Here is a 14,152-nt window from a genome sequence, read left to right on the forward strand (position 1 = left end):
CCTCAGGGGTGCCTGGAGCCTATGGTCAGAGAGATCTCCCTGCACCCCCCCTGCCCCGTACGGACATCCCCCAGGAATGTTACCTGTGCAGTATCCAGGGGGCAGCACCTCATCCTGCCGGTAGCACTCCTCTCCCACCAGCTGCCGAAGGGCTTCAGCCACCAGCCCCTTGTAACTGAAGGCAGGAACAAGAGGGGTCACAGCAAACCCCAGCCGGGACCCCCAGCCTCCTCTGCCATGCTCCCACCTCTTCTGCTGGGCCGCAACGTCCATGCCTGTCAAACCCATCCCTTCCCAGGCCACAGGGAGCTACGGGCCCCACTGCTGCGGCTGCCCCACTAACCAGATTAACTCACCCCCGCTGCTCAGTGGCTTGAGAAATCCACTCCCTGTGCAACGTAGTTAGGCCGACCTCAGCCTCCGTGTACACAGTGCTAGGTCGACAGAAGAACTTGTCCATCCCTAGCTCCCGCCTCTCGGGGAGGGGCCACAGCAAGGGGCGAACACCTCCCGTTGCCCTGTCTACACAGACACTCCACAGCAGCGTAGCTGCAGCGCTGTACCGTAGAGAGCCTCGGCGCTCGGAACATGCCCGCTGCAAGCCGGGCGCCTCCCCCGCCTCATGCCCCTGGGGCTGGGTGCCTCCCCCGCTGCTCCATGGTAGGAAGCTTCTCCTCCCAGAGTAGGAGGTGCAGAGCCGGGGGGGGGGGGGGGGGGCAAGGGGAAGTCCAGGTGAGCGACCATCTCCCTAGCTCACACTTCCTTGTAGAACTGACAGACCCATGGCCCCTTACCCTCCCCTGGCTTACCAAAGGCTCCTTACAGAGAAGGGGGGACTGGCAGCAGCCCGAGGGTGCTGCCCCACTCTCCCCAGCATGGCATTAATGTGGATGCCTTGCCCTGACACACTTCACATGCCATCTGACCTGTACTGCCTGCCCTCAAACCATGCTCCCCATGACCCACATGGCCTGGGCACCGGGCCCTCCGCCCCGCCCCGCCCCCATCACCCTGGGCTGGGCACCACCCCTCCAACCCGTACGGGCTGTTGCCCTCAAGCCCTGCCCCCCGCAGCCCTCCAACCTGTATTTCCTGTTGGCCTCGTCAGCTGTCAGAGCGTGGTCGAACATGAGGACCCGGTAGCGTGGGTCAAGGCGGGGGCCGCTGTAATCTCGGAACTCCAGCTCCAGCGCTGCATCCAGCAGAGAGAGGTAGCGGCGCACGATCAGCGCATAAGGGCTGCCTGCGCCGGGAAAGAGACAGGCAGTGCAGCTGTCCCCCTGCTCACTCTGGGATCCTCCTTTCCTGGGGCAGGGGAGAGATCCCAGCAGGGGCTCTATCCACACCCCCACTCCTCCCACTTTCCTGGAAAGGGCTGCCATACCCAGCCCCTTGGGACCCACCTCCCACCTCTAGGCCTAGGGGCCGTAACCAGCCATGTGGGTTTCCTGGGCAGAGGACTGACATACTCATGACATTGGTGATGAAGGCTGGGGAGAAAACCTGGTGCAGGACAGCCTGGGGGAAGTGCCTGAGCTGGAACATGGACATGAGGATGTTGACAGTGGCCAGGGGTGAGCTGGCTGCCTTCTGCTCCAGGATGGCCTCCAGCTTGGGGAAGAGCTCGCTGTGGTTAGATGGCCGGTAATTCATGCGGCTGAAGGGAAACACCAGCTTCTGGATCACCTGCAGCCAGAGAGAGAGGGAATGAGGCTGGGGCAGGCAGGGGGCATGGAGGACTGGCCAGCCTTGCCCTGAAGGGGCCCTTCCCTGGTAACTGCACTGAGATCCCCGCTCACATGGGGGGACTTTGTTATCCCCCTTGGTAACGGGACAGCTCCACGGAGCTGGGCCTCAGCCTGTCTCCCGAGGGCCAGGCAGGACGCTCACCTTGCTCTCCAGCTGCTCCCCACGCTTCAGCAGGAAGTTGGCGATGGTGTCAAGCAGGCGCGGCTCACGCAGCCTGTGCCGGGCCACGTACTTGGCAATCAGCGCCATGGTGTAGGGGGTGAGGTTCTCGGCCTTCCTTGGGAGCCACTCTGAAGGGAATACCACAGAGCAAGGCTGCATCACCCAGAAACACCGGACACTGCCCTGCCTGGGGCCCCATGTCCTGGCAGATAACAGCCCAGTCCGACCATGGGCAGCTGCTTCTGCAGAACCCCTGGGGGGCTTCCAAGCCAGGTCTCTGCCTGGGACTCCCTGGAGCTCCAACTGAAACAAGGACACTACTCACACAATCCCTGCAGGATTGGTCCAGACGCCCTGGCTGAGGCGCAGAAGGGGTCAAGAGCAGAACGGCCACCCTCGATCATCCCATGGGGGGTGGGCCCCCTCGATCATCCCATGGGGGGTGGGCCCCCCAGAGCAGCCATTGACAGGCAGGCTTGCACAGTGCGGCTCCCCGCGCCAGGCATTGGGAGATCATCACAGGGTGCTCCTGGGGGAGCAGGGGGACGCACGGCTCAGAGGGCAGGCGCAGCCTGTGATGCAAGTTGGTACAAGGCCTCCTCTGCCGAGCCCAGGGCAGCTCTCAGGCAGGCTGCTTTTCAGAAGAGTACATCTGCGTGTACACTAGGAAGAGGACAGACGTCCCTTTCCTCCTCATCCCAAAGGGCTGAGGCTCCTGTGCTCCAGCACCCAGAATTCACCCTCCAGCCACCAGCCTGGGACACCTCCACCCAGAAGGGGAATGGCTGGGAAAGGTACACTTGGGCAACCCCAATCGCGGCTGCGGCTGCTACTCCAGCTCTGATGCCAGGTGTTCCCCAGCACCGCAGGGCACCACCGAGGAGGGGCTTGCACAGCTGAGCTCAGGCTGCCAGGATGTCCTTTAAGGGGCAAGAAAGGGCAGGAGCACAGGCTGTGAAGAGGGTGGGCCAGAGTCCAGACCAGCCAATGCTGGGGAAAGGTTTGGGGCAAGCCTGGGAAGGTGGGTAGCCCCAGCCCTCACCTGCCATGCTGCGGATAAAGCGCTCCTGGCGGTTCTCATAGAAGAGCTGTGAGCTGAAGATGGCCTCCAAGGCCTTATTGTTGGCCTCCTGAGCACACAGGGCCAACATCTCATCCAGCAGGGCTAGCTCGTGCTCGCGTACGGCGCTCACTTGCCCCAACGTGTGCCTGACCAGGCGCAGGATCTTGCGGTTGTTGAGCAGCTGCTGGTCGGAGGCTGGGTGGCCCTGCAGCGCCTGGGCCCGGAGCCGATAGTAGGAGAGGAGGAGGAAGAGGGTCTGTGGGTGGCGCTCCTTCTCCAGGTGCCGCTCCAGGCTGCCGAGGCAGGACTCCACCAGGGGGTGGGGGCTGGATGGGTGAAGCCGCATCACGCTGCTGAACACCATGGAGACGTCCTTCTGGTTGAAGCGCCCCAGGCGGCTCCGGGACTCATCCTCCAGCACCTGCACCAAGGCCGACTCGCCAGGGAGACCTGGAGACCGAGCAGGGATTAAGGAACCCTCAGCAGCCACTCGCTGTGGGAGCTGCGTTCCGCCTCTGCCCCGATTCAGAGCTTCCCCATCAGCAGCACTATGAAACCGACCCAGATCCAGCCAGTTTTGCTGCTGCCCACTGCAGGAGCTGAGTCTTGTCAATTACCCCGAGGCTTCCTGAGAAGCTCTAGGTGGCCCCAGGAGTGCTGGAGCTGGCTGTGGGCAGACTCAGGCAGAGGTGCAGAGCACCATGGTCAGATTTGGAGGGTCCTTCCCAAGGAGAAGAAATAGAAACAACATGTTTCATTTAAAGCTGGGATCCTGCAGAAACGGATCCACTCTGCACCAGATCAGGTTCCTGATCTCCATGAGTGGGTTTTCAGGCCCAGACTGCTATGACTGCCCAGAGCCACAGGCACACACAGCAGGTCTTCCCTCCAGCACCTGGCTCTGTCTTAAGTATCTCCAGCTGTTGAAAAGGGAACCTGATTCAAATCAGTTAGATCCCTATAGATTCCAGCCACTCCTGAGAATCATGCTCTAGAATATCAGCTAAAAAAAAAAAAGGTTTTAGCCCTCGTGGTTGCAAAGAAAACCTTGAAATGCAACCTGAGCACAGAGACTGGCCTCAGTGCCCAGCCAGCCTGAAAGGCCAGCTTGAAGAGGGGTGGCAGCTCATTCCTCTCAAGGGTGGGGGAGGGAGGTGTTGATGCTGAAACCTAAAATGCCGATTTCCCTGTGATCATTCTGGGTCTAGTCTGATGCTTAGTGAAGTCAGTGGAAAGTCTTGCTGACTTTGCTGGGCAAAGGACTGGACCTCGCAGCAGACAGACCTATCCCACAACCTCACACTGCCTCCCCTGCCTTGTACAGGGACGAATTTCAGGTCTCCTTCAAAACCCAGGTGATGTGGCACTAACCGGGCTAATCATAGAATATCAGGGTTGGAAGAGACCTCAGGAGGTCATCTAGTCCAACCCCCTGCTCAAAGCAGGACCAATCCCCAATTAAATCATCCCAGCCAGGGCTCTGTCAAGCCTGACCTTAAAAACATTCCCAACTCATCTCTTAATTTAAATGAATATTTTAATTAAGGTAATTGAAGAAGTGACAGTAGCTGAGCCACTACCAGTGACCACAATCGAATTAAGTTCAACATCCTGGAGGAGGTAGGGCCCCAAGAAGCGACAGTGACACTAAATTTCAGAAAGGTTTCAGAGTAGCAGCCGTGTTAGTCTGTATTCGCAAAAAGAAAAAGAGTACTTGTGGCACCTTAGAGACTAACCAATTTATTTGAGCATGAGCTTTCGTGAGCTACATCCGATGAAGTGAGCTGTAGCTCACGAAAGCTCATGCTCAAATAAATTGGTTAGTCTCTAAGGTGCCACAAGTCCTCCTGTTCTTTTTGCGAATACAGACTAACACGGCTGTTACTCTGAAACCTGTCAGAAAGAGATTGAAATACGATGTGGATGGTCAAATAGGCTCTCAAGTCAGAAGTAAAGAAAGTGAAATCCCTGCAGGTGGCATGGATCCTAGTTAAACAAACAGGAAGAGACACTCAGAATATATACGAGCTGCTGAACAAAAGGGAATCCGGAAGGCCAAGATTAAAGGAACCGGGCTAGCGGGCAGTGACAAGAGGCTACTTGAGCCCAACAGAAATCCAACAGTACATCCAAGAGCTCCGAAGGAGCTTCAGTAAGAAGGGGCTGAGCTGCTAAAAACGGCAATTGCTTAAAAACCAACCGCTGTCCCAGACGACCCGAGGGGGCCAAATGCTGTACCCAGATCTAAGGAAGGCCCTGGGGTGATCCGGGGAATTAGATCAGTCAGCCGTACATCTGTACCTGGCAGACTGCTTGAAATGATCATTAACAACAGTCTATTAAAAGACCTGGAAGATCAGGGTTTCACAGGGTCTAACCAGCGTGATTTTTGCCAAGGAAAATCACTTCTCACTCATCTACTGAATGAGCTGACGTAATTTAGATGTTCAAAAGGCCTTTTCCAAGGTCCCCCACAAGAGGTGGCTAAAGAAGCTAAAAGTCACACAGAAGATGTCATCAATGTAGCGCAGCAGGGGTGTGTAGGAAGTGGGGGAAGGGGGCTGATTGTGGGGAGAGCTCCTTTGTGACTTTGTTCTCACCCATAACTTTTTCACATTTGGGGACAATGTATACCTTCAAATCAGCGGCACTGCTATGGGTACCCGCAGGGCCCCACAGTATGCCAACATTTTTATGGCTGACTTAGAACAGCGCTTCCTCAGCTCTTGTCCCCTAATGCCCCTACTCTACTTGCGCTACACTGATGACATCTTCATCATCTGGACCCATGGAAAAGAAGCTCTTGAGGAATTCCACCATGATTTCAACAATTTCCATCTCACCATCAACCTCAGCCTGGACCAGTCCACATAAGAGGTCCACTTCCTGGACACTACGGTGCTCATAAGCGATGGTTACATAAACACCACCCTATACCGGAAACCTACTGACTGCTATTCCTACCTACATGCCTACAGCTTTCGTCCAGACCACACCACACGATCCATCGTCTACAGCCAAGCTCTACAATACAACTGCATTTGCTCCAACCCCTCAGACAGAGACAAACACCTACAAGATCTCTATCAAGCGTTCTTACAACTACAATACCCACCTGCTGAAGTGAAGAAACAGATTGATAGAGCCAGAGGAGTTCCCAGAAGTCACCTACTACAGGACAGGCCTAACAAAGAAAATAACAGAACGCCACTAGCCATCACCTTCAGCCCCCAACTAAAACCTCTCCAACGCATCATCAAGGATCTACAACCTATCCTGAAGGACGACCATCACTCTCACAGATCTTGGAAGACAGGACAGTCCTTGCTTACAGACAGCCCCCCAACCTGAAGCAAATACTCACCAGCAACCACACACCACACAACAGAACCATTAACCCAGGAACCTATCCTTGCAACAAAACCCGTTGCCAACTGTGCCCACATATCTATTCAGGGGACACCATCATAGGGCCTAATCACATCAGCCACACTATCAGAGGCTCGTTCACCTGCACATCTACCAATGTGATATATGCCATCATGTGCCAGCAATGCCCCTCGGCCATGTACACTGGCCAAACTGGACAGTCTCGACGTAAAAGAATAAATGGACACAAATCAGATGTCAAGAATTATAACATTCAAAAACCAGTCACAGATCACTTCAGTCTCTCTGGTCACTCAATTACAGACCTAAAAGTGGCAATTCTTCAACAAAAAGACTTCAAAAACAGACTCCAATGAGAGACTGCTGAACTGGATTTAATTTGCAAACTGGATACCATTAACTTAGGCTTCAATAGAGACTGTGAGTAGATGTGTCATTACACAAAGTAAAACTATTTCCCCACTTTTATTCCCTCCCCACCACACTGTTCCTCAGACGTTCTTGTCAACTGCTGGAAATGGCCCACCTTGATTATCACTACAAAAGGTTTCCCCCCCACCCCGCTCTCCTGCTGGTAATAGCTCACCTCATCTGATCACTCTTAAAAAGAAAAGGAGTACTTGTGGCACCTTAGAGACTAACCAATTTATTTGAGCATGAGCTTTCGTGAGCTACATCTCACTTCATCAGATGCATACCGTGGAAACTGCAGCAGACTTTATAGATACACAGAGAATATGAAACAATACCTCCTCCCACCCCACTGTCCTGCTGGTAATAGCTTATCTAAAGTGATCAACAGGTGGGCCATTTCCAGCACAAATCCAGGTTTTCTCACCCTCCACCCCCCCACACAAATTCACTCTCCTGCTGGTGCTAGCCCATCCAAAGTGACAACTCTTTACATAATCAAGTCGGGCTATTTCCTGCATAATATTCATATTCTCTGTGTATATATAAAGTCTGCTGCAGTTTCCACGGTATGCATCTGATGAAGTGAGCTGTAGCTCACGAAAGCTCATGCTCAAATAAATTGGTTAGTCTCTAAGGTGCCACAAGTACTCCTTTTCTTTTTGCGAATACAGACTAACACGGCTGTTCCTCTGAAACCTGATCACTCTTGTTACAGTGTGTATGGTAACACCCATTGTTTCATGTTCTCTGTGTATATAAAATCTCCCCACTGTACTTTCCACTACATGCATCTGATGAAGTGAGCTGTAGCTCACGAAAGCTTATGGTCAAATAAATTTGTTAGTCTCTAAGGTGCCACAAGTACTCCTTTTCTTTTTGCAGATACAGATTAACACGGCTGCTACTCTAAAGAAGCGAAGTCATCCTGGGTGAGAGAGACGGTATTGTCGTGGATCAAAGGCTGGCTGGGCATAGAAAGCGAGAGCAGGACTAAAGGACACAAGGTTAACAGCGGAGCCTGAAGGCGTCAGGCTAGGTCCTGTGCTTAATGAATTTATCAGGGGTCTGGAAAGGAGGGTGAGCAGGGAAGTAGCAGCATTTGCAGCTGAGAAGTTATTTAGGGGAGTCAGGCCCAGAGAGGGCGGTGAGGAACTCAAAGATCCCAAGCCCAGCTGGGTGAAAGGGCTGTATGACAGCCAGTGAAGTTCACTGCTGATAAATACTAAGTAATGCGCATTGAAGGGGAAAATACGAACTACTTGTCCACCTGACAGGGCTTGACATTAACGGTGTCAGCCCAGGAAAGGGATCTGGGCTTCCCCGCCAACAGCTCAGTGAAGATCTCTGCTCAATGCACAGCTGTGGTCAAAAAAGCTGAGGTGATGTTGGGATGCTTAAGGACTGGGGAGGTGAAAAACCGAGAATATTCAAATGCCTTTTTTTAAACCAATGGCACCACCTCCTCTGGATCCTGTGTGCAGCATGGGCGCTCTGTCTCAGGCAGGCTATTGTAGAGCTCGAGGGGGTTCAGACAAGGGCAGCGAAAATGATCAAAGGCCTAGAACAGCAGTTCTCAAACTGGGTCGGGGATCCCAAAGTGTGTTGCAACCCCATTTTAATGGGGTCGCCAGGGCCAGCATTAGCCTTGCTGGGACCCAGGGCTGAAACTGAAGCCTGAGCTCCACCCCTACCCAGGGCAGCGGGACTCAGGCTCTGGCCCCTGCTCCTGGGGTTATGTAGTAATTGAAAGAAGGGGATAATGGTACAATGACAACCGAGAACCGCTGGCCTCGAAAGACTCTCTGAAGAGAGATTGAAACAACTGGGATGGTTCCTCAGAGAGCAGACGAGCAAGAGGGGTTGTGATAAAAGTCTATAAAAACAATGACGGGTCTACAGAAAGGAGATGGATGCACTTGTGCACCCAGACTTAGAACACAAGGACAAGGGGACATTCCAAGAGATTAACGGCGGGAAATTCAAAACTGAAAAATACCTTTTCACACGGCTTGTGATTACAGTGTGCAAGTCACAGACACTGGAAGTCATTGAAGCCAAGAATGTAGCGAGATTCAAAGAAGGATTGGAAGTTGATGTGCATACCAAGAACACACATAATAGTTATTGTAACACAAATTCTGCAGGTATATTATACCTCCTCTCCAAGGCTTAAGCCGATCACTGACTATTAAGGGCTACATGAAACCTACTGCTGGGGAAGATTGTCCCATGTTGTAAAGATAAGGCCTTTTCCTGTAGCCACATTGTAAGGTCTGAGGCCTTTGTCTGCAGCCATATTAGGAGAGCAGCAGCCATCAGCCAAGAAGCAGGAAGTCACAGCCCCACATTCCATCTAAATTACATTAAAACAATGTCCTATCGGGCTGTTCAGAAGGCTCCTGTCCTAATAGCACCCATCATCGTCAGACACAGAAACAGAGCTTAAGATGGTTAAAGAAAACTTTGTTTGATGGCATTCTGTCCGGCAAGACACCACTTATGATGAAGTGAGCTGTGGCTCACGAAAGCTCATGCTCAAATAAATTGGTTAGTCTCTAAGGTGCCACAAGTACTCCTTTTCTTTTTGCGAATACAGACTAACACGGCTGTTCCTCTGACACTTATCAATAGTTGTGGGTGTGAAATCCCTCTTTTTATTGTTTTGTCTTTATGGTCCCCACGTCTCTATTGTTTATCTGTCAGGTTCTTTGATTGTTTCTGTTACATCACTAATTTTGCTAGGTGTAAATCAATTAAGGTGGTGGGTTATGATTGGTTAAAGGATTGGTGTACAATATGTTAGGATTGGTTAGAGAATTGTTTAGTAATAATTTAGTAAAATGATAGGTGAAGGTACAGCTAAGCAGGACTCAAGTTGCAGTATATAAACTGGGGTCCAAAGGGAAGTTCTTTGGAACCAACTCCAGGACCCAGCCCCAAGATCAGAGCTGCCAGACCTCAACACCCTGCCAACTACACTGTGCAGAAGCTGGAGTCCCCCAGATGACCTGATCCTGACTGGCCATCAAGAAAAGTTCATCTGCCTTATTGGGAGTGGTGAACATTGCATGCTTAGCATGTGCCTTCCGTTTTCGTGATTGTTAATAAATAGAAGTTCAGTAGGATATTACTATGTAAGGCTCTTTCTCTAGTAAAAGACCCTGCAAACCTGCAGAGCGTAAGGTTATGCCTTGAGCCCTAAGAACGGTGTACAGGTGGGTGCCTAATTAAGAGGGTTATGCCTTGAATTCTAGGAACTGGGTAAAGGCAGGTGCCCTTAGAGAGTGCAAGTAACAGAGAATTTTGTGTGGGTAACATCAGCAGCTATGGAAGGATTCTTATGCCTTCCTCTGAAGTCTCCGGCACTAGCCAGAGGGGCTGATCCAGGCAGGCCATTAATAGATTCCTCTCCTGCCCATACACCAAAGTGCGGCCGAAGCCTGGGATGCTGCCCCTGAAGGAAGGTCGATCTCTCTGTAGAGCTCACAGAGTCTGCACCCCAGTTCCCGGCCCCTCTCTCTGCAGCGGCTGTCACCCCACTCCCAGCTGGGGCTGACTCTCTCAGCCTCCTCATCCCACAGGCACTCTGGGCACTGCAGACAGCTGCGGCCTACTCATATTCACATTTGTTTCTTCTTGTCCTCCCTGGCCCATGCCCCAAGGCGTGTCCAAAATGCAGCTTCTGCCTCCGCAATGACACAATGCCTCCTGCCCCTGACACAAACTCACACAGGTATGATTCCGGTCCAAACCTCCTGCGTACACACAGAAAGGCAACGTCCTCACACACATAGCCAGGCGCCACTCCTTGTCCACCTTACAGATAACCCTCCCTGCTCCAGAGCTGCCCACCTCCAGGAAGGTAACCCCTTTACCCACAGACTGGGTGTCCACACACGCATGATAACCCCTCCTGCTCTCCCAAACCTATGCACAGCAGTCCCACGACCACTCAAACACCCCATGGCACATAACCTCTTACCCTCCCATTCTTGGGACACTCACCCAGGGCCGCGGCAGCGTACAGACAATTGACAATGCTGAAGTTATCGAACTTGGAGCACCCACTGATGATGGCCTGGCAGAGCGCCTGGAACTCTGGCTGCTCCAGCACCTGGCTGGGTCCACGGTGCTCTCCATTCACCATGGCCTGGCCCTGCGGCTGCTGCAGCAGCTGGCCCAGCTTGTGCAGGGCAATGGGGTAGTGGCTGGCAGACACCTTGCTGGGGTTCTGGGTGACCCAACGCAGCACTTCCCCCACACTCCGCGACCGCTCTATCAGTCGCTTCATGGTGAAGAAAGTGTCGTAGCTCATCTTCTCGTGGATGAAGCTCCAGCTCTTCCTCTTGCCATGGCCTCGAGTCCTGCCAGCATCAGGGGGCACGCTGTGGAGCAGCCCATGGCTGTAGGGATCCAGGGGCAGCAGCACAGCCCGCTGCTTGGCCTTCCCCGCACAGTAGCAGCTCGGGTACATCCTGGACCCCCTCGTGTCACTAGCAGCCAGCCCCTGCAGGACACAGGGCCGTGTGCTCTCTTGGCTCAGGGCGCGGAGCCATGGCAGCAGGCGCAGCATGGTGCGGGGAGGGCAACTCGAGGGGCTTCTGAAAACAAGGAGACCCTGAAGGAAAGTCAGAGAAAGAGCATGAGGAAGGCAGAGCCAGGGCCCCAGTCCCCTTAGGGGCCTCAGCCTGGGACAAAGGAAACACCAGCTAACGCAGCAAGGAGACACCTGTACTCTCCTCAAAAGTCCCACCAGATGCTCCGCGCCCTACACACGCCCCGCCGGGACAGGGTGCCCAGGGGCTCTCCCCACAGCGAGCCCCCCGGCCCCACTCCCTACGCACCCCCAGCCGGGACAGGGTGCCCAGGGGCTCTCCCCACAGTGAGCCCCCCGGCCCCGCTCCCTACGCACCCCCAGCCGGGACAGGGTGCCCGCCGGCTCTCCCCATAGCGAGCCCCCCGGCCCCGCTCCCTATGCACCCCCCACCGGGACAAGGTGCCCAGAGGCTCTCCCCACAGTGAGCCCCCCGGCCCCGCTCCCTATGCACCCCCCGCCGGGACAGGGTGCCCCCCGGCTCTCCCCATACCGAGCCCCCCGGCCCCGCTCCCTAAGCACCCCCCACCGGGACAGGGTGCCCAGGGGCTCTCCCCATAGCGAGCCCCCCGGCCCCGCTCCCTACGCACCCCCCGCCGGGACAGGGTGCCCGCCAGCTCTCCCCATAGCGAGCCCCCCGGCCCCGCTCCCTACGCACCCCCCGCCGGGACAGGGTGCCCGCCAGCTCTCCCCACAGCGAACCCCCCAGCCCCGCTCCCTAAGCACCCCCCACCGGGACAGGGTGCCCAGGGGCTCTCCCCACAGCGAACCCCCCAGCCCCGCTCCCTACGCACCCCCCGCCGGGACAGGGTGCCCGCCAGCTCTCCCCACAGCGAACCCCCCAGCCCCGCTCCCTACGCACCCCCCGCCGGGACAGGGTGCCCGCCAGCTCTCCCCATAGCGAGCCCCCAGCCCCGCTCCCTACGCACCCCCCGCCGGGACAGGGTGCCCGCCAGCTCTCCCCACAGCGAGCCCCCAGCCCCGCTCCCTACGCACCCCCCACCGGGACAGGGTGCCCCCCGGCTCTCCCCATAGCGAGCCCCCCGGCCCCGCTCCCTACGCACCCCCCGCCGGGACAGGGTGCCCAGGGGCTCTCCCCACAGCGAGCCCCCAGCCCCGCTCCCTACGCACCCCCCGCCGGGACAGGGTGCCCGCCAGCTCTCCCCATAGCGAGCCCCCAGCCCCGCTCCCTACGCACCCCCCGCCGGGACAGGGTGCCCGCCAGCTCTCCCCACAGCGAGCCCCCAGCCCCGCTCCCTACGCACCCCCCACCGGGACAGGGTGCCCCCCGGCTCTCCCCATAGCGAGCCCCCAGCCCCGCTCCCTACGCACCCCCCGCCGGGACAGGGTGCCCCCCGGCTCTCCCCATAGCGAGCCCCCCGGCCCCGCTCCCTACGCACCCCCCGCCGGGACAGGGTGCCCAGGGGCTCTCCCCACAGCGAGCCCCCAGCCCCGCTCCCTACGCACCCCCCACCGGGACAGGGTGCCCCCCGGCTCTCCCCATAGCGAGCCCCCAGCCCCGCTCCCTACGCACCCCCCGCCGGGACAGGGTGCCCAGGGGCTCTCCCCACAGCGAGCCCCCCGGCCCCGCTCCCGACACGCCCCACAACTGGCAACTCCCAGAGCCCTCCCCCCAGCTCTGCCCCCCCCACAAACCGGCCCCTCCCCCCAGCTCTGCCCCCCCCACAAATACTCATGGGCCCCTCCCCACAGCTCTGCCCCGCAAATAACCGGCCCCTCCCCCCAGCTCTGCCCCCCCACAAACCGGCCCCTCCCCCCAGCTCCGCCCCCCCCCACACGGGCCCCTCCCCCCAGCTCTGCCCCCCCACAAACCGGCCCCTCCCCCCAGCTCCGCCCCCCCCCACTCACGGGCCCCTCCCCCCAGCTCTGCCCCCCCGCGCGGCCCCTACATGGCGCTCCCGGCCGCGCTGGAGCCCGTCGCCGCCCCCGGCCCCTCAGCGCCGCCCGGCCCCCGCCTCCGCCATCTTCCCGGCAGCCCCCGCGCCGCGCCAGCCCCGCCCCGCCCGGCTCCGCCCCGGCCCGGCAGGCCTCTGCTTATGCTAATGAGGGGGCGGGGCACCTGGCGGAACTCGCGGCCACAGGCACGGGCGCGTCTCAACGGGGATTGGCCGACGCCTGCGTGACGTCAGCCGCCCCCCCAAAGGAGACCCGGCTCCTCTGGGAGTCACCCCTCCCCCAGAGATCCCCCCCACCATGCACCCCCCAGTCCCTCCCTCCCCCCCACCTCCTCCCCTCCCCCACAGATCCCCCCACTCCTCCCTCCCCCAACCCCCCCCCACCATGCACCCCCCTCCCTGCCCCCAGAGATCCCCCCAGTCCCTCCCCCCCCCCACCTCCTCCCCTCCCCCACAGATCCCCCCACTCCTCCCTCCCCCACCCCCACCCCACCATGCACCCCCCTCCCTGCCCCCACAGATCCCCCCAGTCCCTCCCTCCCCCACCCCCACCCCACCATGCACCCCCCTCCCTGCCCCCACAGATCCCCCCACTCCTCCCTCCCCCACCCCCACCCCACCATGCACCCCCCTCCCTGCCCCCAGAGATCCCCCCAGTCCCTCCCTCCCCCCCACCTCCTCCCCTCCCCCAGAGATCCCCCCACTCCTCCCTCCCCCAACCCCCCCCCACCATGCACCCCCCTCCCTGCCCCCACAGATCCCCCCAGTCCCTCCCTCCCCCACCCCCACCCCACCATGCACCCCCCAGTCCCTCCCTCCCCCCCACATCCTCTCCTCCCCCCAGAGATCCCCCCACTCCTCCCT

General features: G+C 57.6%; 1 protein-coding gene across 1 annotated transcript in view; it reads right to left on the reverse strand.

Annotated features, from left to right (window-relative positions):
- FASTK (Fas activated serine/threonine kinase) overlaps nt 1-13,378 on the reverse strand; it is a 30,241-nt gene extending 16,863 nt beyond the window's left edge. The window contains exons 1-7 of the mRNA XM_048841963.2: nt 13,283-13,378; nt 10,784-11,396; nt 2,954-3,424; nt 1,891-2,039; nt 1,470-1,686; nt 1,084-1,243; nt 84-175 (exon numbers count right to left, since the gene is read on the reverse strand). Of these exons, the coding sequence (XP_048697920.1) occupies nt 84-175; nt 1,084-1,243; nt 1,470-1,686; nt 1,891-2,039; nt 2,954-3,424; nt 10,784-11,351 (1,657 nt within the window). The 5' untranslated portion in view covers nt 11,352-11,396; nt 13,283-13,378. The remainder of the gene's footprint in view (nt 1-83; nt 176-1,083; nt 1,244-1,469; nt 1,687-1,890; nt 2,040-2,953; nt 3,425-10,783; nt 11,397-13,282) is intronic.
- Nucleotides 13,379-14,152: the final 774 nt, after the last annotated feature.

The sequence above is a fragment of the Caretta caretta genome, chromosome 2, assembly GCF_965140235.1.
Source record: "Caretta caretta isolate rCarCar2 chromosome 2, rCarCar1.hap1, whole genome shotgun sequence".
NCBI lineage: Eukaryota > Metazoa > Chordata > Testudines > Cheloniidae > Caretta > Caretta caretta.